The sequence below is a fragment of the Antedon mediterranea genome, chromosome 6 (genome assembly GCF_964355755.1).
Source record: "Antedon mediterranea chromosome 6, ecAntMedi1.1, whole genome shotgun sequence".
Classification (NCBI taxonomy): Eukaryota; Metazoa; Echinodermata; class Crinoidea; order Comatulida; family Antedonidae; genus Antedon; species Antedon mediterranea.
Genome location: NC_092675.1, coordinates 25630394 through 25656272, shown reverse-complemented (window position 1 = coordinate 25656272; position 25879 = coordinate 25630394). Strand labels below are relative to the sequence as shown.

The 25879-nt window shown below is 30.8% G+C and overlaps 3 protein-coding genes across 3 annotated transcripts; all 3 read right to left on the bottom strand.

Annotated features, from left to right (window-relative positions):
• On the bottom strand, positions 1 to 3005 carry LOC140052733 (uncharacterized). The gene is made up of 3 exons (XM_072098430.1): positions 2809 to 3005; positions 1171 to 1282; positions 1 to 1002 (listed from the first exon to the last, which is right to left on the bottom strand). The coding sequence occupies exons 1-3, from the start codon at positions 2972 to 2974 to the stop codon at positions 918 to 920; spliced, it is 363 nt and encodes a 120-aa protein (XP_071954531.1). The 5' UTR covers positions 2975 to 3005; the 3' UTR covers positions 1 to 917.
• A 3701-nt stretch (positions 3006 to 6706) lies between these two features.
• LOC140052534 (pentraxin fusion protein-like) lies at positions 6707 to 8391 on the bottom strand. The gene is made up of 4 exons (XM_072098142.1): positions 8295 to 8391; positions 7631 to 7732; positions 7392 to 7517; positions 6707 to 6939 (listed from the first exon to the last, which is right to left on the bottom strand). Exons 1-4 carry the CDS (start codon positions 8389 to 8391, stop codon positions 6707 to 6709), a joined length of 558 nt encoding a protein of 185 aa, XP_071954243.1.
• Positions 8392 to 9703: 1312 nt separating this feature from the next.
• Positions 9704 to 23514, bottom strand: LOC140051538 (uncharacterized). Its single transcript, XM_072096785.1, has 9 exons — positions 23341 to 23514; positions 21285 to 21456; positions 20551 to 20748; positions 18237 to 18553; positions 15789 to 15949; positions 15156 to 15282; positions 14864 to 15001; positions 14083 to 14199; positions 9704 to 13638 (listed from the first exon to the last, which is right to left on the bottom strand). Exons 1-9 carry the CDS (start codon positions 23426 to 23428, stop codon positions 12668 to 12670), a joined length of 2289 nt encoding a protein of 762 aa, XP_071952886.1. The 5' UTR covers positions 23429 to 23514; the 3' UTR covers positions 9704 to 12667.
• Between the last annotated feature and the right edge of the window lie 2365 nt (positions 23515 to 25879).

Sequence of the window (25879 nt, the reverse complement as noted above, 5' to 3'; positions counted from 1 at the left end):
TGTTTTTTTTCTAATTTTAATCTTTATTATTATATTGTATTAATTTTAATTACTGTAGGTCTATAGTGTGTGTAATTAAGCTTCAAGGAAAACAAATTCGCCTTGTGGTCATCAAAATAAAGATTGTTCTTATCTAATATATTTCTTATGTTTCTTGGAAGATACATTCTTATAGCCTAAACATGTTTCTATAAAACATGGAGTTACATAAAAAACTCAAAATTAGGCAATATGTTATGTAAACGTTATCATGCTTAAAATAATAATATTAATTATTATATATCATTATCAATGCTACTACGGTTTATGCTATAGTTATAGAAAAAAAAACATTTTTCAGGTGGTAATTTTTTTTAAATTTCCTTTTCAGTCTTTAATAACTTGTTATCATTCTATACCATCCGTTTCATTCCCTTTATTGCCAAGCTTTTATGGTTTTAGATTTTATCACCAGGAACCACTTCTAGGCCCATTTTGTTCAGAATTTCCTGTAAAACGATTTTAATAGGACGTTTACATACATCGTATTTTGATAGTAACAGTTATGCCTAAGTAAGGCCTACAAATACTTTTTTCAGAGGTTTTTTCTATAGCGTTTGCCCATTGGTGCTACTAGAACTCCTGTATGGAATGATAATTTGACTAGGAGTGCAACTTTAGATCTATAACTATCGACCTAACTTCAACGAAGTTGAAGCTATATTCTTCTTTCAATTAATTGAATCTAAGCTGTAACTTCAAAACAATAGTTTCAGTTATTCAATAGGATTAATAAGAGAGCTAAGAAAATATAAATGGACGTCATGCTTTCATGTTAAGATGTTGTTTCAATCCATTATATAGTTTAAATGTCTTTATTTTAATATTGTTAACAGTGCATTAGAGTATGATTCTTAGACAACAAGTACGTCGTATTATTATTCCAGAATCTTCCAGCTCATCGCATCACCTTCTAACTTGGTGACTCCAATTGTGTGATGATTTAACTTCGATTTATAGTATCTAAAAAACACGAATGAAAATAAAAATATAAACACAAAGCTCATGCCTATTAATATTTTAAAGATATAATTATGTAGAATAAGTTTCTTTAAATAGTACCTTATATTTACCTCAAATATATTTAGGTTTATTTTAAATCGTAATGGAATAAATGACATGTTACTGTACCTGACAACCAGAAATAACGCAGATGCCATAATAACAACCATTACACAGAACATTGCGATTACTGCTTTATAAACACTTGCGCTGGTAGATACATGTCCACTATATGAATTTTCTAAAAATTTGGAAATACCCACATGTTATTTTTTTTTTTTTTTTTTTTTATTCGGGATGACGGAGACGTGCTAGCCAGGATTTAAACTAGAACTATTAAAATAAACCTGGCTAGCGACGAGGGCGTATCCCCATACTTCGGTTTGGGTTTAGCTTTGCAATATTTATTAGTTTGTTATTTTATAATATAAATAATAAAAGAAATATTATGTTCAAAATGTAAAACTATACAATTTTATAAAAGTATTCAAACAAAACATAATCTTATAATGCAATATACCATTTTATCATATATATATTTATATTATATCGAATCTCTTTTTAATACTGAATATCAATCTTTATATCGTTTTAGCTCTGTAATATAAATTTTCTCTGTATACATGTTTGTTTTATCTAGATTTCAACACAATATCAAAATATTTTATATAATCTTTTAACCTCTGTCTGTGTAATATCACTTAAATATTCATTGATAAATAGATAGATAGACATATATTATACTGTAACCTTCACCATATTGTTTATCATTGCAATAAAAGTGGGTTGCCCCAACAAAAGAGAAAAATAAATATGCAAAAAAAAACCGACACAGCGGTGACACATGAGGCAGAACAAATCTTAAAAACAGAAATTTAATTAAATTAAAATAATTAAAAGGCCAAAGCAAAAATGCAAACAAAATATGTAAAAGGTATATCCTATTTATTTACTTATAAAATCAAAAGTTTAACGTTCCAGTCCTCATTAAATAACTCTATTTTGTCGTTTATCGAATGTAAGTACTCTTCTATTTTTAAAATTCGACTTAAAAAATTAACCAGTCCTAAATTTGGTGGTTTAATATCAGAACATCTAGATATGTAAATAAAATATTTTACCTAAATGACAAGATTATTTACAGCATTGTAAGCATTACCAAATAAAATGCATTCTCTGGTAAGGGTTTTCTTTAAATTATAATTCCAACTATTCATTTGCTTTTAATTTGTTGAAAAAACAAAAACCCAAAAAGTATTTGCATGGATACAACCATAAAAAAATATGCTGAATTGTTTCAGTGTTAATTTTACAAAAAGTACAAAGATCACAATTCTTTATCTTAATTTTTTTTAGAAAGGTTTTTGTTGTTAAAATTCTATTGACAATTCTATATTGAAACCACTGATACTTTATCTTTTATATATTTGTTAATAAACGTTTCCAGGCTACTGCTGTTTGTATGTTTATGTATACCGAAATAAATATATAATGTTTGGGATGTCATGCTACTTATCTAGACTAGATCGTTGGTTGAACCAGAGAACAAGCGTATTTATTAAGAAAGTAGGCAATTGCTGGAAGTATAATTATTAATACATCCTACAGTTCTTTATAGTTTGAATAAATCTAAGCCCACGAATATAAAAAAGAAATAATAACTTTATAATGTAAAATGTCAAAAGTACACATTATAAAATAAATACTAATTGTAATCAGGCCTAACAAAGAAAAGCCACTACATGAATTAGAAGATTGTATTCTTACCTGAAATAAATTTTTCCACGTGAACAACAAACTGACATCTTGTTACGTCATCATTATGTCTAGTAGAACAAGTGACAATAGTTGAACCAACTTCAAAGACCGATCCCGATGCTGGTATGCACGTTATTGTATTCCCATTGTTAGGGGTCATTGTTCCAGTCCACATCACTGAAGCCCTTGATTGGTCAATATTGCTGTTCACAGTAACGTTTTCAGGACAAATAAACACAGATTTGTTATCAACAAAATTGTTTTTAACTAGAAAAAACAAACAGAATCAGTATGTATAATGTTATATTATTATTATTCTAACTTTAGCTAAACATATTATTAGATTTATGATACTGTACGCCTAATTAATATTTTTTTAGATATTAAAAAATCTTGAAAGCATTACGTTTATTTGTCTTTATATATAAACTATAACGTAATGTTCATATAGAGTCAACAGAGCGCAACTGAAACGTTTTAATAGAGGGAAATGGCGATCGGGCGCCTAAATTTGTATTTGGTATAGAATCTTAATAACCATATGGGGGCGCTAGTTTCCCTTTATACACAAAATGTTCTGAATGTGTATGTTGTAAAGCTAATCATTTCTGGCGTATTTATAATTTCAAACACAATTTAAATTAAGATGTTAGATATTATAAAACGTATACCACACTTACTATATACGTATGACCCACTACGGTACACTAACTAGCTCTGATATAGGTAAAAACAATGCCCCAAATGTTCAGTTTAAATTTTACTTTTGTGAGAGGCGTTGCAAATCTAATCTTTGTACTGTATTGTTTTCACGATTTTTTTTTTTTGCAGTTTATTATTTTGTTAATCTCAGGCTCAGAGAAAGACCAAAAGGAAGACCAAAAACAACATGGATGGTAAACATAAAAAAGGAGAACTTTTCACATGCAGACCTATACACATGCTTGCTCAAAAACGTACTGAGTGGCGAACACAAGTGAGACGCGCAATGTCTAATGACGATCAGCGTTTAAGATGACGATATTTGGTTTATATATTTATTTTCTTAACTGTACCACATATCGCTGTTGCCCATTTTTTCGAAAGTTTTTGAAAAGATTATCCATAATCAATTATACAATTATCTTACAAAATGTAAAGTGTTAAGCAACAATCAATATGGATTTAGAAACAAACACTCAACTTCTCATGCTATGATCGACTTGGTCCATAGAATATTAAATGCATTTGAAAAAAAGGAATATGCACTTACTACCTTTATAGATATGTCAAAAGCGTTTGACATTATCGATCACAGTATTCTGTTGAGCAAATTGGCGCATTATGGTATAAGAGGCATCGTTTTAATGTGGTTTAGAAACTATTTAAGTGGCCGCAAACAATATGTTTATGCCAACGGTAGATCATCATGTTTAAAAGACACCAATATAGGGGTGCCACAGGGTTCTGTTTTAGGACCACTTTTGTTTTTAATTTACATCAATGATATAAGTCGAGCAAGTAGTAAAATAGATATAATTAGTTTTGCTGACGACACAACTTGTATAACAAGGGGAGATCCTACAATGTTAAACCATACTATGAATATTGAACTAGAAAAAATAAACGTATGGCTTAAAGCAAATAAGCTGTTACTGAATGTCAGCAAAACTAATTACGTTGTTTTTAAAACTAACCAAAAGAACTTTGACAAAAACCAGTTTAAAATAAAAATGAATAATGTGTTATTACATAGAAAAGAAAATGTGACATTTCTAGGTGTAATTTTAAACGAAAATCTTAACTGGAAACATCACATACAGCTTATTAGAAAAAAAATGTCTAGGGCAATTGGTATACTTTTAAAAGTAAGAGAATTCTTTCCTCATAAAGTCCGTATTAGTCTTTATAACACCTTAGTATTACCTCATCTTCAGTATGGTAACTTAATATGGGGAAATACATACAAGAGCACGTTAGAAGTAATACTAAAACTCCAAAAGAGAGCTGTAAAATGCATTACCTTCTCTAAATCCAGACAAGCCTCAGAGCCACTGTTTAAGAAACTAAAAATATTAAACGTTTATGATATTTACAAAGTAAACGTCATAGGATTTATGGCAAACGTAAAATTCAATGAATTACCACATTATCACATTTTAAATATTTTTAATTACTGTGACAGTATTAGGCCTACTCATAACCTCAGAACAGAAACTGAATTCGAAATTCCCTTCACAAGACTAACTTGCAGTCAACAGTTTATACCCATATATGGACCAAAATTGTGGAAAGAATTCACTTGTAATGGTGGTAATAAACCGGTTATCTTAAAGAAACAAAATAAATGTATAAAAAAACAGGTCAAAAAATACTTTTTATCACTATATGCTGATTAACAACACCTTTGTTTATTTAAGTTCTATATACTTGTTCTTATGTAAAAGGGTCCTACAAAAAAACGAAGCTACAGTTTTTTATGCAGGATCCCTGTTTTCAGTTGTACTGTAATTATGATGTACTGTAATTGATGACTAAATAAATGTTGAATAAAAAATGAAACATACACAAATAATTGAAAAATTCTCCTTTTTTAGAGTATTTTAGTACGTAATCGCAGTTCACAATTTCCCTCAAATAGGCCTATAATTGTTAATTATTATTGAAATAGGTAACTACCTTATGTAGGCCTACTTCGAAACGCCAGAGTATACATTTTCTTTATTGTGTTGATATTAATATTCCTACATTATTTTAGAATGTGTTTAAGGTACTATTTCGATCCTGTAAGCTTACAAATAATTATATAGCTCTACATGAAATAAAAAGTACTCCTTACTATTAAACGTCTGACCTATGACATGGACAACAAATGAACAGCTTCCAACATTTCCAGTACCATCTGTTGCAGAACACGTGACAATAGTTGAACCAACGTCAAAGATGGATCCGGATGCAGGTGTACAAGTTGCTGATATACCTTTATGTAAATTGTCCGTCACTGTTGGGTCACTCCAGGTAACTGGATTTTCGTACTGGTCAATGTTGCTTTTTACTGTGATATGCGTAGGGCAAACGAGGTCTGGTTTCTTGTTATCTAATAAACAAATAAAATCCACTTTCATTATTATAAATGTAAAATACATTGAATGAATAATGCTATAGTAAAATACTGTCAGTAGTAACATTTATTCAGGATGTTTGAAAAAAGGTTGTTTAAACATGTTCTATCCTAATAAAGTTTTTAAACACTCAAAATATGGGACGCAAATAAGAAGGACATTATTTGTCATGTATTAATCGTTATTTGTGGTATGCAATTTACTTTATTTTTGATATTATTAGGATAAAAAAGAACAGTAATGCTAATTGTTGTTGTACTATTGATAGTCAAAACATACTGTTATCTTGTTTTTACCTGCAATATTTACAACAAACGAACAGTTTCCTTCGTTTCCAGTTGCGTCAGTTGCTGAACAAGTAACTTTGGTGAATCCAATGTGAAATAAGAAGCCTGATGACGGAGAGCAGGTCACCATTAGGTCTGTTTGCAAATTATCATAAACTTCAGGAAGATTCCAAGTAACCGGATGTAAAGTTTGATTATTTTCAACATTTACTTCTATATCATCTGGACACAGAACTACAGGTTTTCCACTATCTATAGACATAATTATTTAATTAGACTGTTGACATAATAGCTGTTTGAGACTATTAATAATCCTCATTCATTGACACAGTTTATTAAACGTCATTAGAAACATAAAAACAATGCTAGATACAGTAGTTTGCAGTTGGTGTAGAGCCATAATAAAAAAAAAACTTTTATGAATGTTGATAATATTGGTCATAAAAAAATATAATTTAAAATTGCTTTCATTTTAAAACATATTTAATTAATTGAAAAGATGTTAAAAATGATTAACGTTTACGTACCTTTGTAAACCTTTACTTCACATAAGGAAAGAATTCCAACAACTCTAGGTTTAGTTATGCTGACATACCGTCCGGCAATGCCAGTAGGTGGGTTACAGTAACGTTGTATCGGGTTTATATTCTCTGCTTCATTTTGTGTAACTACTGTTCCACATCTTGTATTCTCTGTAAATGGCAAATCCTTACTGTTTCCAACACGAACATCTGCTCCTTGTAACCTAATCGCTAATAAGAACAACATTGTCATTAAAGCTCTGTCTACAATATCAAACTAGTTTGACAAAAAAGTGTGATGTGCACAAAATGATAGTGATATGCCCAAATATGGTAGCGATATGGCATCATCATATTCATATATGGGCAAATTACATTGTCATCGTAATGATTCCTCTACGCAGCTTTGTCTTGGTATACGTTGGTGGATTGCTTACCAGTAGGAAGGAGTACAATCCTGTCCACTATGATAATTAGGAATGTTTTTGGATAATCAGTCACATTAACTAAACCCCCAACGATCTTAAACGAGATATCTAACTTCGAAAGCATTATGGCATTATGTGTCTGATGAATGTGGTTAAAACATTCTGAATAAAACGCATTGTCTTAATAGGCTAACCGTATTTTAGCTGGCTGTAAGTCAAATCTTAATCAAAATAATTGTTATTAGATCGTCTTACCACAACAAACTACTCTGTTAAATAATACAATCTTTGATATGACTATTTCTGTTCCGAGATCCAGGTACCACCATGGCGTCTGTTCGTTTTCTATTTGAAATGATACATTAGTTACAATAAAACAAACTAGAATAAACAAAAAATATACCGTCTTAACAAAGATAAAATGTTCAATTACTGATGTTTTATCATATTAATTTCAATACTACTGTACTAGTTATTGTTTTAGAATTACTTACTAGTGTGAGTACATGGACGAATAGTTGAGCCGTCAACAGCAGTTCCTGCAACGGTATTCTCGTGGTACAATGAACTTTGTCTTGCCTCTTTGAACTCGGACACTTATCAAAATAAAAATTTAATTTTGAAAATGTTAAGATTTATAATTGTGTTACAATCTCATTTGGAGTCATTATGTTCTTCTTTTTATTTCTGATCTTAATAGCGACAGAACACCTCATTCAATTTAGGGCATAATCCTAAAAGATACCTCGTATTAATTCAGGTATATATACTTCCATGTGTTGGTACAACTAATCTTAGTCCTTCCGTTAGAAATGTGTTATTTAAAAAAAAGTGTTGTAGAAGTATTTAACATGTATATTTAAAACATTTCCTTCACTTGCACTGATGAAGGGCTAGTGTTGCCCGAACTAACTTTTCTGACTGTTTTACTTTATCGTTTTGATTTAGCTTTTCGGTTTTTTTTTGTATCTCCATTGAGATCCAGCCACTGATACCCACAGCATTGTCATTTTTTCAGTAATTTGCCTTTGGATTTAAAACATTTCTATATCTATTTTTGTTATATTTTTTTAATATTATTTTTTTGTCAATTATATGTAATTGTTTTCCTCTATTAATAACAATAAACAAAGTTGAAAACGAAGTTTTTTTTCTTACCTAATTCTAACGAATCGTAGCTTGAACATTGTTGAGATCTCGTAATATGCAAAAGTACCATGGAGAACCAGACAACGATGTATACTGGAGAAAACATTTTGTTAGACTAATCGTGTCCTTCCTTCCTTGGATTTTATTATTTCTCCTATTTAAGGATGTAATGTTTTCGGAATCTTCAGTATTACGCACAATGTCCTGCATAAGGTTTGTTAATTGCAGAATTTGATATTTATATTTATTTTGTGTGTGTGTTACCGCTGCGTCGGTCCTGTTTTTGGTATCATGAAATATGAAATAAATAAAAAAAATTAAAAAAAGGTTTTAGAAGGACGTTTTGGCCTGGACATTTTCGGTCGGTTATTATTATTAGCCTTATTGAAATGCTTGATATTCGTAGAACTAAACATACTCTGTTTCACATAACATTTTAAAGTATAGAGTTTATTGGTTGGTAGGGCCCTTATAGGGTGGAGGTAGGGAGCCCGAGAGAGTAACGTTTTTAAAATTGTATATTTTCAAATTCGTTATGAAAATAACAAAGAATATTATCCGAAATTGATATAGGCCTGCATCTTTTTTCTGAGGTCATACACGTTAAGAGGAAGTGCACATAGTTATTGCTAAAATCTTACAACCACCACCACTGCATGATAAATTAACTTTCTTAAGCCTGTTTTCCTGTTGACGTTATTCGATGCTATCGTTAACAATAATCGGCAATCTTTTACGTAAACATTGAAATTTTAATGATTTCCAAGAAAAGGTATCATTTCAACTTGATCGTTTTCAAACGATCGTCGTTGAACTGTTAACGATCAACGACGATAGCGTCGAATAACGTCCACAGGAAAACAGGCTTTGTTGGTGATTTTTTTTGTTCATGAAATTTTATCTTCTATCTTACGACATGGTTTATTGTAGTGTCAACAGAGACAGATATTATGGACAAATATTTACAAACAAATATGTATTTTATCAAGTTTGTTTATTTCCTAGGGACTTTTATGCACAGATTACGAAAAAAAAACCATTCATTTTTTAATCGAAGTAATTTGTAAAACCAAATTTCTTTCATTGTTTGGTTTTGTCTTTATGTGTCATTGAGGTATTGTTGGTGGTAATCTTGATTACAATGATAGATGATAGCTTTGATGACCGGATCGGATCACATGAAACGGTTTATTGAGAATCTCGTTTTCAGAAAACAGTAATAATGTGTAACAATGTTTTCATTTTATATTCAGTATCTATTTTCAATAAAAAGGAATTGAATTGGAATAAATATATCGTTTTCACTTCTCTTTGTTTTTTTTCTATAGTCATTTTGTATTATTCTTTTATGATATGAAAAATGTATTTAAATCATCTGCACAATATAGAGGAGTAGGCCTACCTCTAAATTACTAGCATATAATACAAAATTAAATGAATTCTAAAAAAATACAACAACAAAAAAGAAACAATGCTTTTGGCAAGCCTTTTATTTCGTGGATACATAAAGATAGAAATAAAAATGTTTGGCCTACAAGAATATTAACATTGGATTATGGATGTAGTCAACTCAATATCCACATCCAATGAACAGCATACAGTATTCTACTTATATAAATGCAACAGATTAAAAAAAATATACTACATTTCTACAGAAAAGATGTAGGCCGATATTATACAAAATTATGACAAACACAACAATACTAATAAAAAGAATTTACAAAATGAAAAGGCAAAATACACGAAGAAAAATACTTTAGATATAATATTTACAATGAAAATTACCCAGAAATTGTAATGTAAAGCAAGTGGTAAAACACAATAAGGTATATTACGGTATGCTATAAGGATATGTTGCTAAAAAAAACAACAAGTAAACCGCTTAAATTTGATGTAATATAAACAAATATTAGAAGGGTTGAAATACTGTATGATGTTTATGTGTTTCAATTTTACTTGACAATGTGAAAGTTGAGAAAAGAGGGCGCCATATATTTGGATTTCTACATAATAAATACTGCGTATGAATTCTATTTATAAGTCCTTACTAAAATGTGGGGTTTTTTTATCTTCACTTAATTATTAATATAATAGTTTTCATTCAGATTTAAAATAACAAGTTGCTAGCACTTTCTTAACAAAGCTTTTGTATATAACCTGGAAGATATTCCAGATTATTTTCTTTTAAGCAAAAATAAAAATTGAGTTGATAAAATTAATATAAACAATTATTTAAGGTAACATTGACATTTATAATTAGAAAAAAACTAACCAATAATTTAAACCACTACTTGCCAAATAAAATAATCATATTGATTTAATTCTCTGAATTTATCGAATAAAAAAAAGGTAAAAATTTAACTATAATTTAATTGTGAATAATAATTTTACCCTGTAAAAGGTAAACAATTGGGTATTTTATCAGTTACACTAAATGGATAAGGGAAAGTATTTACAACAATTTTGAAAGACAATGTAAAGGGAAACTCCTGAGATTGCCTCCACCAAAATATATATTATACAATTGAACACAAAATAGAATAGGGTTGACATATTATGTTAATAAGGTTTGCAAAGTTATCGTTAAGTTGATGTCATTACGGTAATGTTGAACACTATAATACTAGCATATTTTATGCATAAAATATAAAGTTTTTTCCTTAGATATTAAACGGTAACCAGCATTTACATAGATTTAAGTTAAATTCAGTAATGTATGTATAGGGTTGACATATTATGTTAATAAGGTTTGCAAAGTTATCGTTAAGTTGATGTCATTACGGTAATGTTGAACACTATAATACTAGCATATTTTATGCATAAAATATAAAGTTTTTTCCTTAGATATTAAACGGTAACCAGCATTTACATAGATTTAAGTTAAATTCAGTAATGTATGTATAGGGTTGACATATTATGTTAATAAGGTTTGCAAAGTTATCGTTAAGTTGATGTCATTACGGTAATGTTGAACACTATAATACTAGCATATTTTATGCATAAAATATAATGTTTTTTCCTTAGAAATTAAACGGTAACCAGCATTTACATAGATTTACGTTAAATTCAGTAATGTATGTATATTCAAATTGACTATAAATATGTAAATTATAAACAAGAAAACAACTTCATTCATTTAAATCATACCAAAGATACAAGTATAATAGCAAAAAGGTCAAAATAAATCCATTCATTTGAAAGATACGTATACAATTATTAATGTCATATTCTATTTTAAAAAATAATATAAAAGTAAGGAAACTATGTTCATTAAACTTTATTTCAGTTTCTTCCTGTTACACTTAAAAAAACACCATTAGAAAGTGCTGGCAAATGTTGGTGAAAATACACCAAAATGTAGCTACGCTCAGCAGAAATATGCATCAACAACCCTACTGTGAATTAGCATATACTCAAATGGTTTAAAAGTTATTAAGGAATATGGGTAATTACTATAAGACCAAGAAGGATATATACATATTTCTAAATTAAAAATTTCTTATTACAATCAAAGAGTGAATATTTTAATAAGAAAATCTTGTTTAAAGAAATGTGTTTTTCACCATTTTTTCCTTTAAAACCTAGAAATTCAAAATATACAGATTAGAGTTAAGGTTTATCATAAAGTTGACACGGTTAAAAAATACGAGAGAAATATACACATTATTGTGATGCTTACAGGCTACCAATATATTATTACTTATTGAATAAAGACAAGCGAAATATACAGCGAATACAGAGCCTGGTTTTCTTAAAATTGGTGTTCTTAATATGATTTCATTAGAGATGCTTCATAAATGTGAGTATGAATTGCTATCACGTTCAACAAGAATAGCATTGACTATGCATAGGTCTGCATTATGCAAATCATTGCATTACTGGTTATTCTTCACCAAACTACTGTTCCAACAAAAAAAACGAATGTATTTTATTTTGTAGCCCAATGTGACTGCATGCATAGATTTCGATGAAAACCAGGCTTTACATTTTAATCTATTTTATTTATTTGTATAAGTATACACTTTATGTATTGTAGAATTAATATTGGTGTTATATAATTACTTCATAATACAAACTGTGAAGATATGTAAAATGAAGATAGTCATCCTTGTTCTGTCTTCAATAAATTGACTAATACGCTTGTTAGAACAAATCTGATTTCTCAATTATTGCTTTTAAAATTTTCAAGATAATGTACACTGACAGTTAACAGAACGTTTATATATTTTTAACATTATTGTAGGTGTTCACTTACAAGGAATTTAAATTTTCTGAGCTAGTTCTAGTTAAAATAAAGAAATAAATATTTTTTTTTATTTATAAGTTATTATCAAAAATTTGGGAATTATTAAGTAAAATGATCACTCATGTGACTTCCTCTGTTATGATGCAGTAGTTGTTGGTGAAGATGTGACAACCTCTACCATTTGCATCGGTGCATCTGTTTCTGACAGCTCAATTTCCATCGATACAACTGGTGCTTCTGTTGTCACAAGCTCTTGAGGGGTGGATTGGGTGACACTGTGCTCTGAATTCGTCTCCATGTTTGGCTGGGAAGATACCGTTACTTCTGGTGTTGTGACAACCTCTTGTATTTCGATAACCTCTTGTACTTCAACCTCTTCAACAACCTCTGTGGTGATAACTTGTGGTTGCAGTACAATTTGTGATTGGGCGACTACTGGGGTAGCAACTTGTTCCTGCTGAGGTGCTTGTGCCAGAGCAACCGGTTGCGGCTGTAGAGTTGTTGGCTGTGACAAAGGAACTTGCTGAAGAACTTGTCGCTGATCTTGCATAATTCCCTGTGTTGCAACTGAAATCGGAACAGTCTGTTGAGGTAATGTGACAGAGCCTGTTGGTACATTGCTTTGTGTCAATGCTGTCTGCAGAAGAGCAGATGTCTGTTGTGCAATATTCTGTGGCACTGCTGTTTGCAAAAAAGTAGTTGTCTGAGGCATCGTATTTTGAGGCACTACCGTCTGCAAGAGCGTTGAGGTCTGCTGCATTGTTGGCAAAGGTTGCAACGTAGCTGCGTGGGCTGCAATGGTGCCTGGTGGTAGAGCAGCTTGAATGGCAGCCAGTTGTTGAAAGGTAACCATCTGTGGAGCTGAGATTGTACCAGGTGCATATCTGACAGAACCAGGCAATGAGGTGACTGTTTGTAGAGGAACTGTGGTGTGTCCTAGAGATGATAACGGAATGCCTTGAGATGTTGTAATAGACTGTGGCACTAAGGTTTGATGCGGTGCCAGTGATGTCTGCAACTGACTTGGAACTGTTGTTAATTCAACTGTATTACCTACTGATGTAGGGAATGCCACCCTCATTGAAGGAAGAGGAGCAGATTGGTCAGCTGGAACAAAAAATATATTATGATAGCTATTTTATGGTGGGGAAATAAATTTCTCATAAGAAAGCATAATTTGGATATAGGTATTTTTTGTAATTTATTAAGTACAACAAAACTAAATGTTTCATTATTGGTTAATTTTGTATCATGTGCTATTGTATGCTAAAATTTGTATTTAATAGTTATATACAATAGTTATATTGCACGTTTATTTTTAGAATTCTGCAGTGTTTGCCATATATAATCCATTTTGAGACATGGAAGCAGTGTATTCAATAAAACTGTTCTTTAGAACAGTAGGTGTATTAGTAACAAATAATAAGGTTTTGTATTGGATGAGGAGAATATTTTTATTTATTGAAAGAGAATTTCATAAAATAGTTTTCAATCAAACTCATAAACATTCTTTATTTGTATATTTATTCAAAAGATGTTTTTTCTCCTTACCTGCTGTGGTAGACAGCATTGCGCTTGAAATGGCTACATTCCCATTCGTCTGGTTTATGGTAGATGGGTGTGTGACATTAAATCCTGGTCGAGGTGCTATAGCCTTGTATGTAGCAACTAGAAAAAAAACAGATACAATCTCAATCCACATAATCAATCTTTTGATTACAATTTTAATCATATAAATAATCATATATAAAGAACTGCTTATCAAATTCTGAAATTATATTTTAATGTCTGCAATTAATTACAACAAAGGAATAACGATAAATATAAAATATATCCAGATTTATAATAAGATAATATACTGATTAATCTTACTATGGGAAATGAAAAAGAATATTTTTAAAAATATTAATGGTGTCTTTATTATAAAACAGCTGTCTACAGTTTAATTACAATTTGTGAATTTGATGTTTTTAGCCAAGAAGGTTCAATCTGAAGTTTGCACAAATCTACATTGCCAGTAATTATATGAACTATGGTTTCCCATTAGGGGACCTTTCGATTGGAGGAAGGTCATACCAATGTCCTTTCATGCAACATGATTCGAAAGCTCCATATTGATAAGAATAACATTACATCTGCATTATACCATTTCAGAACACAAGAGATAGTCCCATACTCTTTTTGAACATATGCAATTGTTTATACAAAGAAGGGCCAGACATGTGTAGTGTTTATCACCAGTACCTATCCGGCTGACGATCTCTGATACATCAGGCTGCCAGTTTATTTTCCAATACAGGTTACTTAAGAAGTCAATAAGAACTTAACATACCTGGTAATGGGTGTTTAGCAGCTTCGTTAGGCTTGGTTGTTGCTAAGGACTGTGGTACAGCAGGTGCCTGGAGGGTTAACACCTCGGCTGGTTGCAGCTCTGTCAATGTTGCACTGTCGTTTGCCAAACTTGTTTGAACTGAAATTTATATTTACAAATTGTTTATCATATGCACACAAGATTGCTGTTGCTCTTAATACTCTACAGTAAATAGTTTTAAATTTTCCCAAATACAAATTTTTTAACAGCACAACCTAAAAATAAATGAATTCAGTTAAATTGATTGGGTTACCTGAAGACAGTGGGACGACGATTTCTCTTGCTTTGTCTGTGGTGAGAATATTAGCATTTTGCTGATGCTGTAACGAAGTAACATGAGTTATGACAGGCACTGCAATATTTTGGGCTGTGACAGGTACCTGAAAATATATACAATATAGTATTTAAAAGATAGAGTTTTGGTCTGGTGTTGTTTAAAGGCTTTTTTGTCCAGAATTATTTCTTTAATAAATTTCAATTATAAATTGCTTTTTAGTTATTACAGTAGAGAGTAAAGCCATATCAAGGGGATACTCTGTGACATTAACAAGAGCAATATATTTATAACTCCAATAATGGAACACTTTGTTGAGTGATGAGGGAAGTTCTACTGTGTTTAATAAACACTCAAATAAAAACCTTACAGTAGCTAGTCATTCTGACATTTTAAAATGTTCTTTAAATTAAAAAATGTCTATCTTCCAATAACGGAACCATTTGTCAATTGCTGAAGGATGTTCTACTATTAATAAACACTAAATTAAAAAACTCTTAGCTCCCTGTAGTCATTCTGACATTTTAAAATGTCCTTTAAATTACAAAATGTCTATTTACCCATAACTAAAAAAAACTATTAAATTACTAACAAAATTTCCAGTGAAAGTACCTGTAAGTTACTGACAAGACTCGCAACATTGGCGAGTGCAGAGATGTCGCTTTCTCCAATACTGTTGGTTGCAATCTGGTATGCTTTCTCAACGGCATCAAACTTTCCATCTTTGCTTTCTTTCGCCATTTCAGTGATAGCAATAGCTGTAGCTTTTTCATCTGCAAAATACGTACAATTGGTTAGAGAATGATACATGAGGATAAAACAAAAAGGTTCGTTTTACATTTTGTCTCTATTTGTAACATACATACAGTATATTATAATTTTACTCCATATTTTATTTACCACAACCATTTAAATACAGAAGAATTCCTATTAAGGGTACACCTTTGGGAGTTAACAAAGCTTCTCATATATAAACATTTTATATTTCTCCTTGTTCGTTTTTTCAAGTGTCCTCTTAATAGGGGTGTGCCAAAGGAGGTGTTGTACTGTATACCATACACATTTGATATAAAGTCAATCACAAAGCAAATCCTTTAAAAAAGACTTTGTAGCAATAAAACAAAATCTAAATGCAAATCAATGTTTAAATTCTATTGTAAACCTCTGTTTTATGATTACTACGTACTACTGTACTGTAAATCTAATGGCAAAATACTAAAAAAAATGACAATGCTGTGGGTATCAGTGGCTGAATCTCAATGGAGATACAAAAAAAAGCAAAAGGCTAAATCAAAACGATAAAGTATATATAATATTTCATTTCGAAACCTGAGCTGAGATCTAATAAGATCGAAACAGTACTGTCTGCAGATTCGATATACTGTATATACATAACTTTATTCAAAAACTGAAAAAATTAACTCTCAATTTCTGGTAAGTCTTGTAATCCATGTATAAAATAAATGTATTTTCTTAATGAAAAATAAACAATTTCTCATATATAAATAATAAGAAATGTCTTTCTTGCATAAAAAAAGTTATAATAATAATACATGTTAAAATAAATTTGACCATTTTGCACAATTTCTCTCAGTTTATCAAAATTATTTGTAATAAGGCTAGGTTAGATAAATATATTTATTATTATTATTAGATAAGTCGTTAATTAAAGTTTTGAAAAGACAAATTTTGTGTACTGTATACTGTATTAACAGTATTAATTCTAGCTTTCAAATCTATCCATTTTTTTTTCATTTCTTTTTCATTTCATGTTGATACCATCTTTCATTCTAATCATTTAATTATAAACAAAAATACATCTGTTACAAGACAGACATACAAGCTACTGTATATAATCTTTGTATTATAGTATTCTACACAGAAATGTTAAAATAACAACAATAAAATTGTGTACAAATGTAGAAAAATATTTGCCTGCGGATGTTGGCAAACAAGAAAACAGTGTAGTTTATTGACTAGGCAGCGCATAATGCTGACAGAATATGAAAGTCAATAATGCATATTAGATTCAACGTTGATGCAATGGTTGCCATAGCAAAGGAAGTAACAGGAATGGGAAATTTTCATTGATTATCATACAATTTTTTTATTACTATACAGTACTGCAATTATAGACAAATGCAATGAATATTGTAAATATTTTGTATACATTATGTTTAAGTCTATAGTATTAAATACTTGTGAAACACAATTGGGAATTCTAAGAAAAATCGGCAACATTATTAAGGCAGCTTTCCATTTTCAATGACATATTGTAGTACATAGTAATGATCACTGTCAAAATAATGGATTTATCAGAATGAAGTATACAGTACAGTATTTCATTATTTGGAGTATAAATGTATAAATGAACATACAGTAATTGGTTTACTTTTCTTTTCATATATTCCAATAAAAACAATATTTTTACCAATAAAATCATCTTTAATTCAAAATATTCTCAGGCCTTATGTATTACATTTGACCTAGCACCTCTTTATTTCAAGCTTTCTTGCTCAATACAATTTTGTCTTAAAATTGATTTGCGTTTAAGGAACTGTTTTTAGTTTTAGTTAGTGGTCTAATTTATTCCTTACAAGACGAACATGGTTGAGAGAAAAAAGGAACTACTGTCCTATCATGTTTCTAAGAGAAAACTTAGGATCACTCAACCATAACAATCAAATTATTTTCTTTGCATTGTTGTTTAATTAACTAGGTATCCGGTTGCTAACCTTTTTGTTGCTAAGGTTAATAACTGATTTGCAAGAGTTGTTATAGAACAGATAAAGTGTAATATTTTTTTGTAATATCAATAAAACATTTATTCAATAATGGTATTTAAATAATTATGTCAATTAAATGTTATCAGAATTGAATATAGAAATAAAAATGTCTAAAGATAAAATTTAAATTAAACAAAAAATTGACAAATAAAGACTAAAAAATAGTTTTAATGTATCTAATATTATTTGGTGTGTTTTTACAGTCACCATATTTGTTTTTTCAACGAGAGTACAGTGAATAATGCATCAATCTTGGTATAAAGTGATGACTTACCTTCTGATGGCTCTTGCTTAATTGGTTGTCCTTGTATCCCAAGCAGACTATGAATCGAGTACGGTGAAGGAACTATGTTTACTACGCCGTTATTAACCTGTTGCTGTTGAAAGCTTTGTGGGTTGATATTCATGCTCATGGCTGCAAGGAGGCTTGCATACTTCTTGGCCTCGTCCTGGCTCATGTGAGCAAGTGCGTTTACTGTCATACTAGCGTTACTTGCAATAGCTTGCTGCTCTTTTGTGATGGGGACAGCCGATGCTCCACTCTGCCTTGGAGATGGTTCATCTCCACCAATGATCTTGCCTCGTAATATTCTTTAATACAAAAAATAACTTGTTGTAAAATAAAAAACTGATAATAACGTATACTGCAAAACTTACACATAATCACCTGATTTACATGTGAGATACTACCATGTTACCATCATGCATTAATAAGATGATTATTATTATATTATTATGATTTTATAAACAAACAGTTCATACTACAAGCTAGATATCTCATTTTAAAACTAGAATGCAATATTTAAAGAATAATTAATCTATTTGTAATCAGTGACTATGTAAAAAAACTAACTGAAAAAATGTTTACAAATGTCATACATGTTTTGCAGTAATCAAAGTTTGAAATATTATTATTACAAAGTAATTGTTACAGTAGTACTGTTTAACTTTAATTAACTAAAAAAACATTCTACCTGCATTTATTGTGAGTTTACATAAAATATTCTAAAAATGTCACTGCTACTACTGTACATGTAGAAGTGCTAGTATTGTATACAATATACACATGTGTATTTAATTATAAATGAGAGCAGGCTGCTGCTCCATTTATACAATCTTTCTTGGATTTGATAAATGTTGAAAAGCCTCAATTATTCAAATATGTTCAATTTTAAAATGTTAACTGAAGAAAGAAAAAAAATCATTGAAAATTGTTTATAATGCAAAAAAAAATGCTATACAGTACAGTACTGTATTATTTGATTTTTTTCAAATAAAATAATGTTACATTTTACAAGGAAGATGTTAAAAATTTACTTTGGGTCGATTTACATTTTCTGACATTGTCTAATGTACGGTAATGTGAAATGTTTAGTCATTAATTAATGTTTTATTATTCATAAAAATAGTTGGCAAAAATATCAAAATCTAACAATTTATCAGAAGATTATAATTTCTATGGAACTACAGTATTGATTGATTAATTTCAGTCAATTGTTTACATATTTTCTCTCATTTTCAAGATTGAACATCTACAGTACTATACTGTATCCCATGCTCTTAAGCTCTGTCTACACTATCAAACTTTATGTGACAAAAATGTGATGTGCCCATATAAGGACATGATGATATCATATCACTACCATATTTGGGCATATCACTACCATATTTGGGCATATCACTACCATATTTGGGCATATCACTACCATATTTGGGCATATCACTACCATATTTGAACGTGCTATTACATGCTCTTAAAATAATTATGGTGCACTGTTGTAGGCAAAAGGAAACCCACTTGCAAAGTGGACCCCCTATTTACTTCCTTCAATCTTTTAACTTCAACAATTTTCTTCTTCAACAAATATTCTCCCATTAAACTAATAAATATTCATTTTTGTATATTATTATTTTGATGGTGATGCAGATAAAATATAAAAATAAGGGTGATAATGTGATACTGTAATATCCTGTTGATCACCTGCACTATTGTAGTCATAGACTAGCAAAAGGTTAGTCAATGTAAAATGTGTGAATAAGCTAATTTACAATTCAACTGAATGATTTGACGTAATAATCAATTTACAAATTAGAGAATAATTTTAAAACTGATTGCTTTCCTTAATGACAATCATCATAATGTGATTTCTCTATTTTCAACTTAAATTAAAGAGTCATTATTCTCTGGAAGAAAATGTGTTTTTAATTATTCAAAATATTAAATGCTAATAATATTCATCAATAGTACATATTATACTGTGTATAATATTAAAATGCTAATGAAAGAAAATGATATAACAATAATAATAATAATAATAATTAGGTTAAATAGGATAGGGTTCTGTATAATAATGCATTGAAACTATAAAAGAGAATTAATTGTTTACACTGTAATACATTAATGAATTTTTATTAATTCTCATATTTTAGTCAATTTATTTATTTTTTTTTTTAAACACTTAAAACAATAAATTTTAATCTTATAATTGGATGCTCTTTTCATTTCATACTATTAAACTACTAAATATTTTTTTTTTACATGAATTAAAATAAAAAGATTTATTTCAATTATAATAAAAAATTTATACCTATTGATTGAACTAACGCTTGGTACATTCTCTGCTGTGCATATCTTCTCCTTCAGTAGTTGTTCTCGGATTTCCCACGCAAAGATTGTTGGATTTTCAATCTTGTAATTTCCGATTTTGGTAACAACCTCTGGCGTCGCCACTTTGGGTTTGCTTCCTCCTATGACCCCAGGCTTAATTGACCCCGTTTCATAATACCTGGGAAATATTAACACATTTATCATATATCCAAGCAAGCAATATAAAGTACGATAAATTGCCAATATTCATTAATTTTAATATCAGTAAGTGCAACAGAATAACATCAGAATGTACAGGTATAAAAATAGAATGGTCATATTTAATAATAGTCACTATTAGGGATGCACTAGCTAGGGATATACAGTAAGTGTGGCTCTTTAAAGGGTGGGGTGGGGAGTTGCTGTGTATAAATTAGGCTGGGTTGAGTGACACCACCCATTAATACAAAAAGGTTAATTTGTAGGTGGTTATACTGTAGTAATGTATTGCTTGATTTATTTTTTGATTGTTCTATCACAGGACACATATTAACGGTTTAGTTTGGGTGCTTAAAGAAGTACTGAAGCCTACTCATGAAGGAAACCAATGTTGGCAATGTCCAAATGCGTTTGGTTTTGGAATTTTGGTTCGTTCAAAAAAATAGTGAAAATTAATGTGCGTGTAAAATTGCTTTAAAAATACTACAGACTAAATATGTGTTGAATAAGCCATACCTTACTAAAATCTTACTGACGCAGCCGTGGGAAACCTTCAGTTGACGCGAAATATCGCACGGTCGAACACCCTGCTGAGCAAGTTCAACAATATGTTGACGGATGGTGGGAGGAAGAGGTCGGCCATTTGCATATGACCCTCCTAGTTGGTTTACGCCAACTGTATCAATCTCTGTAAAAGAAGCATTCAACAGCAATTAGCTTTCTAACTTTTATTTGAATCATGGTCCAGTACTGTACTGCTGTAAAACAAATTATTGCGCAGCGATTTTTAACATTTATAATGTTAATTGGTTAATGGTGTGAAATAGTGTCCCTACTAATATTAATTATTATAGCAAAAACAAAATGATTATAATACTAAAGATTTTCACATTTCAGCATGAAAAATGGTACAATAAACAACAATTAAAACAGTAGTTCAGAGTATTTTGTGATCGATTAAATTTAGACACAAGATTTTGGTAATAAATCTATTGTTTGCAATCAATTTATAATCCCACCTGATAATTTTTGCCAAATTCCGTCTCTAAGGACTTTACCAAGTAATATGGTACCTGCAGTAGCCCACTAAATTATTATATATACAACTACAGTAAACCTAAACATTACAACAATAAAATAAAAAAATATATATATTCAGCATGAATGAATGAACGTCGATCTGTATTAATCTATTTATTTCAGTATAAAAAAACATAAATAAGCCTAGGCCTATATTTATTATTAATTATACGTAACAAGAAGCAGTTGAAGCTGAAAGTATTGCATTTACATAAAAAAATGTATTATAATTGATCAAAACTCTACTATACTAACAAGCACGAATGTGCAATACTCGGGGTACAGCGAAAGAAGCTGTATACAGACGTATACAGTTAGAAAGTAAAGAAAATAGGTTTCGCCAGGGCTCGAACCGGGACCTTCTGCGTGTTAAGCAGACTTGACAACCACTACACTACGAAACCTCTTACATTAAAAATGTGGGTTACAGAAAGTTTTTTAATCCATTTAAATTACAAATAAATGGTAATAAGCACAAAGCAAAATAAACATGTGTAAAAGTGATAATTACCGATTACACAATAGTATTTTAAAAAATAATAAAAATAAGATATACTCTGTATAATTATCATATTGCGTATACAGTACTTTTCACCATAAAGTTAAAAAAAAAGGTTTCGTCCGGGCTCGAACCAGGTACCTTCTGCGTGTTAAGCAAACGTGATAACCACTACGCCAAGAATCCGCATATAACCATATAACTACATAACGCTGTGGTGTGTGTCACACATTGTGGCTTCTTAATTAAACAAATTAATTAACAAAAAATTAAAAATCCGGCTCTATAGCTTTGAGGACATGTCCCTGTAGTATGTTCATGCCAAATCCCAGCTCAATACTATAACGAATAAGGGAGGAGTAGTACTTTAAAAATCGCACTTTTTACTCAATAGTGTCCAGATGGAGGAAGAGAAGGAGAAAATGAGTAAGTACTAGACTCGGGTACCCCGAGTAAAAATAGCCTAGGTTAGGCCTACTGTGTAGTATTAACTTTTTTTTAAGAATTCCGTAAACAATAGTAATGTTATTAATCTATCTTTTCATATTACCGTGTGTGTTTTTGTGTAACATAGGAAAGGACCTAGGCCTTGCCTGCGTTTTTTATAATTGCAGAACGACCCCGAACGATGGCCATCAAAACGAACAACACGCGCTGTGTTATATCGACAGCGAGTGTTCAACACACGCCACATTTCTCTCATCATGCATGGAACAAATCGTTGAATGTAGAAGATGATTGTTCGAAAATAATGTTAAACAAGTATAAATATTCCACTTAATTACAATTTAGAACCTGTATTATTGATTTTTAAGAATTTATTCCAAAGCTTACATCCCCAGGACAAACAACACACAGCAGGCAGAGCGCGAGAAGAAGGCCTAGAAACAACAACAGCACTCTTCTAAATCGACAGGGCGTGGTGCCATATTGGAGCTGCAAATCATCTTCACAAAATTACGGATATTATCGACAATAACTATCTAAACATACTTCTCTTTTTCGACGAAACTTTAGGAGTTTCTTCTTCATTTTTCTCCTTATCAATTTCCTCGGTATTCGCTTCAGAGTTGGTCATCATAGGCACTTCAGATTTTGTGTTTATTCTGACCAATGTAGCGGAACGGATCTTGAACGCACAATCATGTAAACAACCGCGAAGAAGAAGACTCCCACGTGGTGTATGAGCGCCCTCTTTAAATCACACCATATTTTTCGCGCAATTTTAAAAAAAAGTCAAAATAAGTATTAATTATAACCGAGCCTATTTTTTTCTAATTAATCCATTCCTTTAAACAAATCTCGAACAAATAGTAGATTCATGTCGTTTATGGTTTTATTTTGCCAAACCTGAGTAGGCATAATGGTTGGGCTATAGTGAAAATCTTATTGCTTGGTACATTTTTCTTTTGTAAATTATTGACAATGCAGATTTTTACCGTAAAATGAATGAATGTAGAGTCAATAACTGGCCTAATAAGAAGAAGCATGTGATGGAGCAACATATATATTCAGTTTAAAAATACTGCCTATATCTATCCGTGACGTTATCACTAATTTTGACATGACTTTATTATTTTGCGCAAACACAATACAAAGTGAATAGCCGGGCAAAACCATTGAAGCAATTCTAAACTGAACAAATACCCGAACTATACCGGAATTCAGGTTTCTTTTTATTCGACTTCAAAAAGAATCGCGGTTTTACGTGCATTCGTTCAAGGTCTTATGTCAATACTCAACAAAAGAGGAATATATATTGATCATAATCATAAGTTAGCTTTTAATTATCAAGTCTGCTACTTGAGAAAACGCCCAGTACTTATAAAAAGGCTAAGCATTATTGTTAATCAAGTTGATACAGGTCTTTTTCCCTTTTTAAATACAGTAAATCACCAAGGCCGATTTTTGTTAGTCTTTCACATCTAAATGAAAGGTAGACCAACTTATTATGCATAGGCCTATATTATAAAGAAACCCATGTTTTCAAAGAAGTTCTTTCAATGAAAATGTGTTGTTGCGGTTTTTAAAAGAAATAATGTTAAATCCACACGGATTTTGTAGTCTCCCAATGAATTATCGCCGAACTCTCTCAGAGCTTGCACAACAACAGCGGGTTGAATTCCTGGGTATTTATATACTGAATATCCTCTAAATGTAAGGCATTATCTGGAATAATTATTATTATAACTCGTTATATTAATGCAGAACATTTTTCGTACCAATCCAAATATTATAAAGAAGCTCTGATTACATTTAAATAGATAGCCTACATTTTGTATCGCACAATAGGCCTAAAATGCAAAAATATATTGAAATAAATTAGATATTGCAGTATACCTGAATCTACTGTAACATGGAATTGCAGTTAGTAGTCTGGTTCATTCCAATAGAAAGGAAACTATCACTCTGCTAATTCCACAAGATAAACTCTCCATAGGCCTACTCGTACTCTTTCACACACAACCCAAAAAATAACTCCCTCCTACCCCATTTACCTCCCGTTCGTCTTCTCTTTGCCGTTTGCATCATGATGATGAGCAGTACTTCTCACAGTTGACCGGTTCTGATAGAAAAATGTTTTCTTTACAGTTCAGTGAAGCGTTGGTTCAAACATACGTGGTCTTCCCCAATCATGAAGAGAGTTTCTCCAGCGTACGGTTCAACGATCCTGATAAAAACACAGAGTTGACCACCGATATTTCAAGAAGTCTTCGAAGCTTGACGTGCTTATCCTCTCTACTTGTTCTTGTTCAATCGATCAGACGATTTACTGGCTTTCTTCGCGCCAGATGAACGATTGATTTTCTGTAAAAGGGTGGAGTTAACGATTGTAAGCCCAGCACTAAAATATATGGATATCCAATTAGAGTACAGTACGTAGAATCCAACTTAACGATCAAGTCTTCCTTAATAATTCACCCCAGAAAACCAGCAGAAACAGAATCTTACGTCGTATGTTTGCCAGCCAAACAGCGGAACCAAAATGGCCTGGAAAAGTTTCGTTTAGTAGCTTCCTGTCACGAAAGCATAAGCAATTTCTCAATGCCTACGGCTTGCATATAGAAAAGCTCGTCATTACCTTATAAAAAGAGCTTTATTGAATATGCAGTGTTCTCGTAACAAAAGACGGCATTATGCATGCACCAAGTAAATCTTCTATTGAAATCTATTCATAGTGAACACGATCTAAAAGTACACTCCCTCAGGTTCTATTTACCCTTTTCTTTAGAATTCCTTAGAACGCTATTTGTACAAGATCATTAAGTATTTGACCAGGAGGGGGACCCTTGAAGAATAAATTTACAGGAGTCAAAACGATTTTCAAGAGCTATGCATAATCGTATGCCATGTTTTTAAAAACAAATTCTAATTTGGATATTTTTCTTGTGTTTTCCCCCTCAAAAAGTTACTAGGCCTACATCTCTCTCTCTCTCCTTCATCTTTTTTTCTCTCTTTGTAATGTATTATACCATATGGACAATTGTCTGAAATAAAAGTTGAATTGAAAAACAAATTTATTGTTATTTTG

Coding starts and splice junctions, on each gene's coding strand:
- LOC140051538 (XM_072096785.1), bottom strand. CDS start 23,428: ATGATGACCAACTCTGAAGCGAATACCGAGGAAATTGATAAGGAGAAA. Junction 21,457..23,340: donor AGTTTCGTCGAAAAAGAGAA/GTATGTTTAGAT, acceptor CTTCTTTTACAG/AGATTGATACAGTTGGCGTA. Junction 15,283..15,788: donor GTCTTGTCAGTAACTTACAG/GTACTTTCACTG, acceptor ATATATTTTCAG/GTACCTGTCACAGCCCAAAA.
- LOC140052534 (XM_072098142.1), bottom strand. CDS start 8,391: ATGTTTTCTCCAGTATACATCGTTGTCTGGTTCTCCATGGTACTTTTG. Junction 7,733..8,294: donor CTACGATTCGTTAGAATTAG/GTAAGAAAAAAA, acceptor TATTTTGATAAG/TGTCCGAGTTCAAAGAGGCA. Junction 7,518..7,630: donor TCGTCCATGTACTCACACTA/GTAAGTAATTCT, acceptor TGTTTATTCTAG/TTTGTTTTATTGTAACTAAT.
- LOC140052733 (XM_072098430.1), bottom strand. CDS start 2,974: ATGTGGACTGGAACAATGACCCCTAACAATGGGAATACAATAACGTGC. Junction 1,283..2,808: donor CGTGGAAAAATTTATTTCAG/GTAAGAATACAA, acceptor CCAAATTTTTAG/AAAATTCATATAGTGGACAT. Junction 1,003..1,170: donor GCGTTATTTCTGGTTGTCAG/GTACAGTAACAT, acceptor CGTGTTTTTTAG/ATACTATAAATCGAAGTTAA.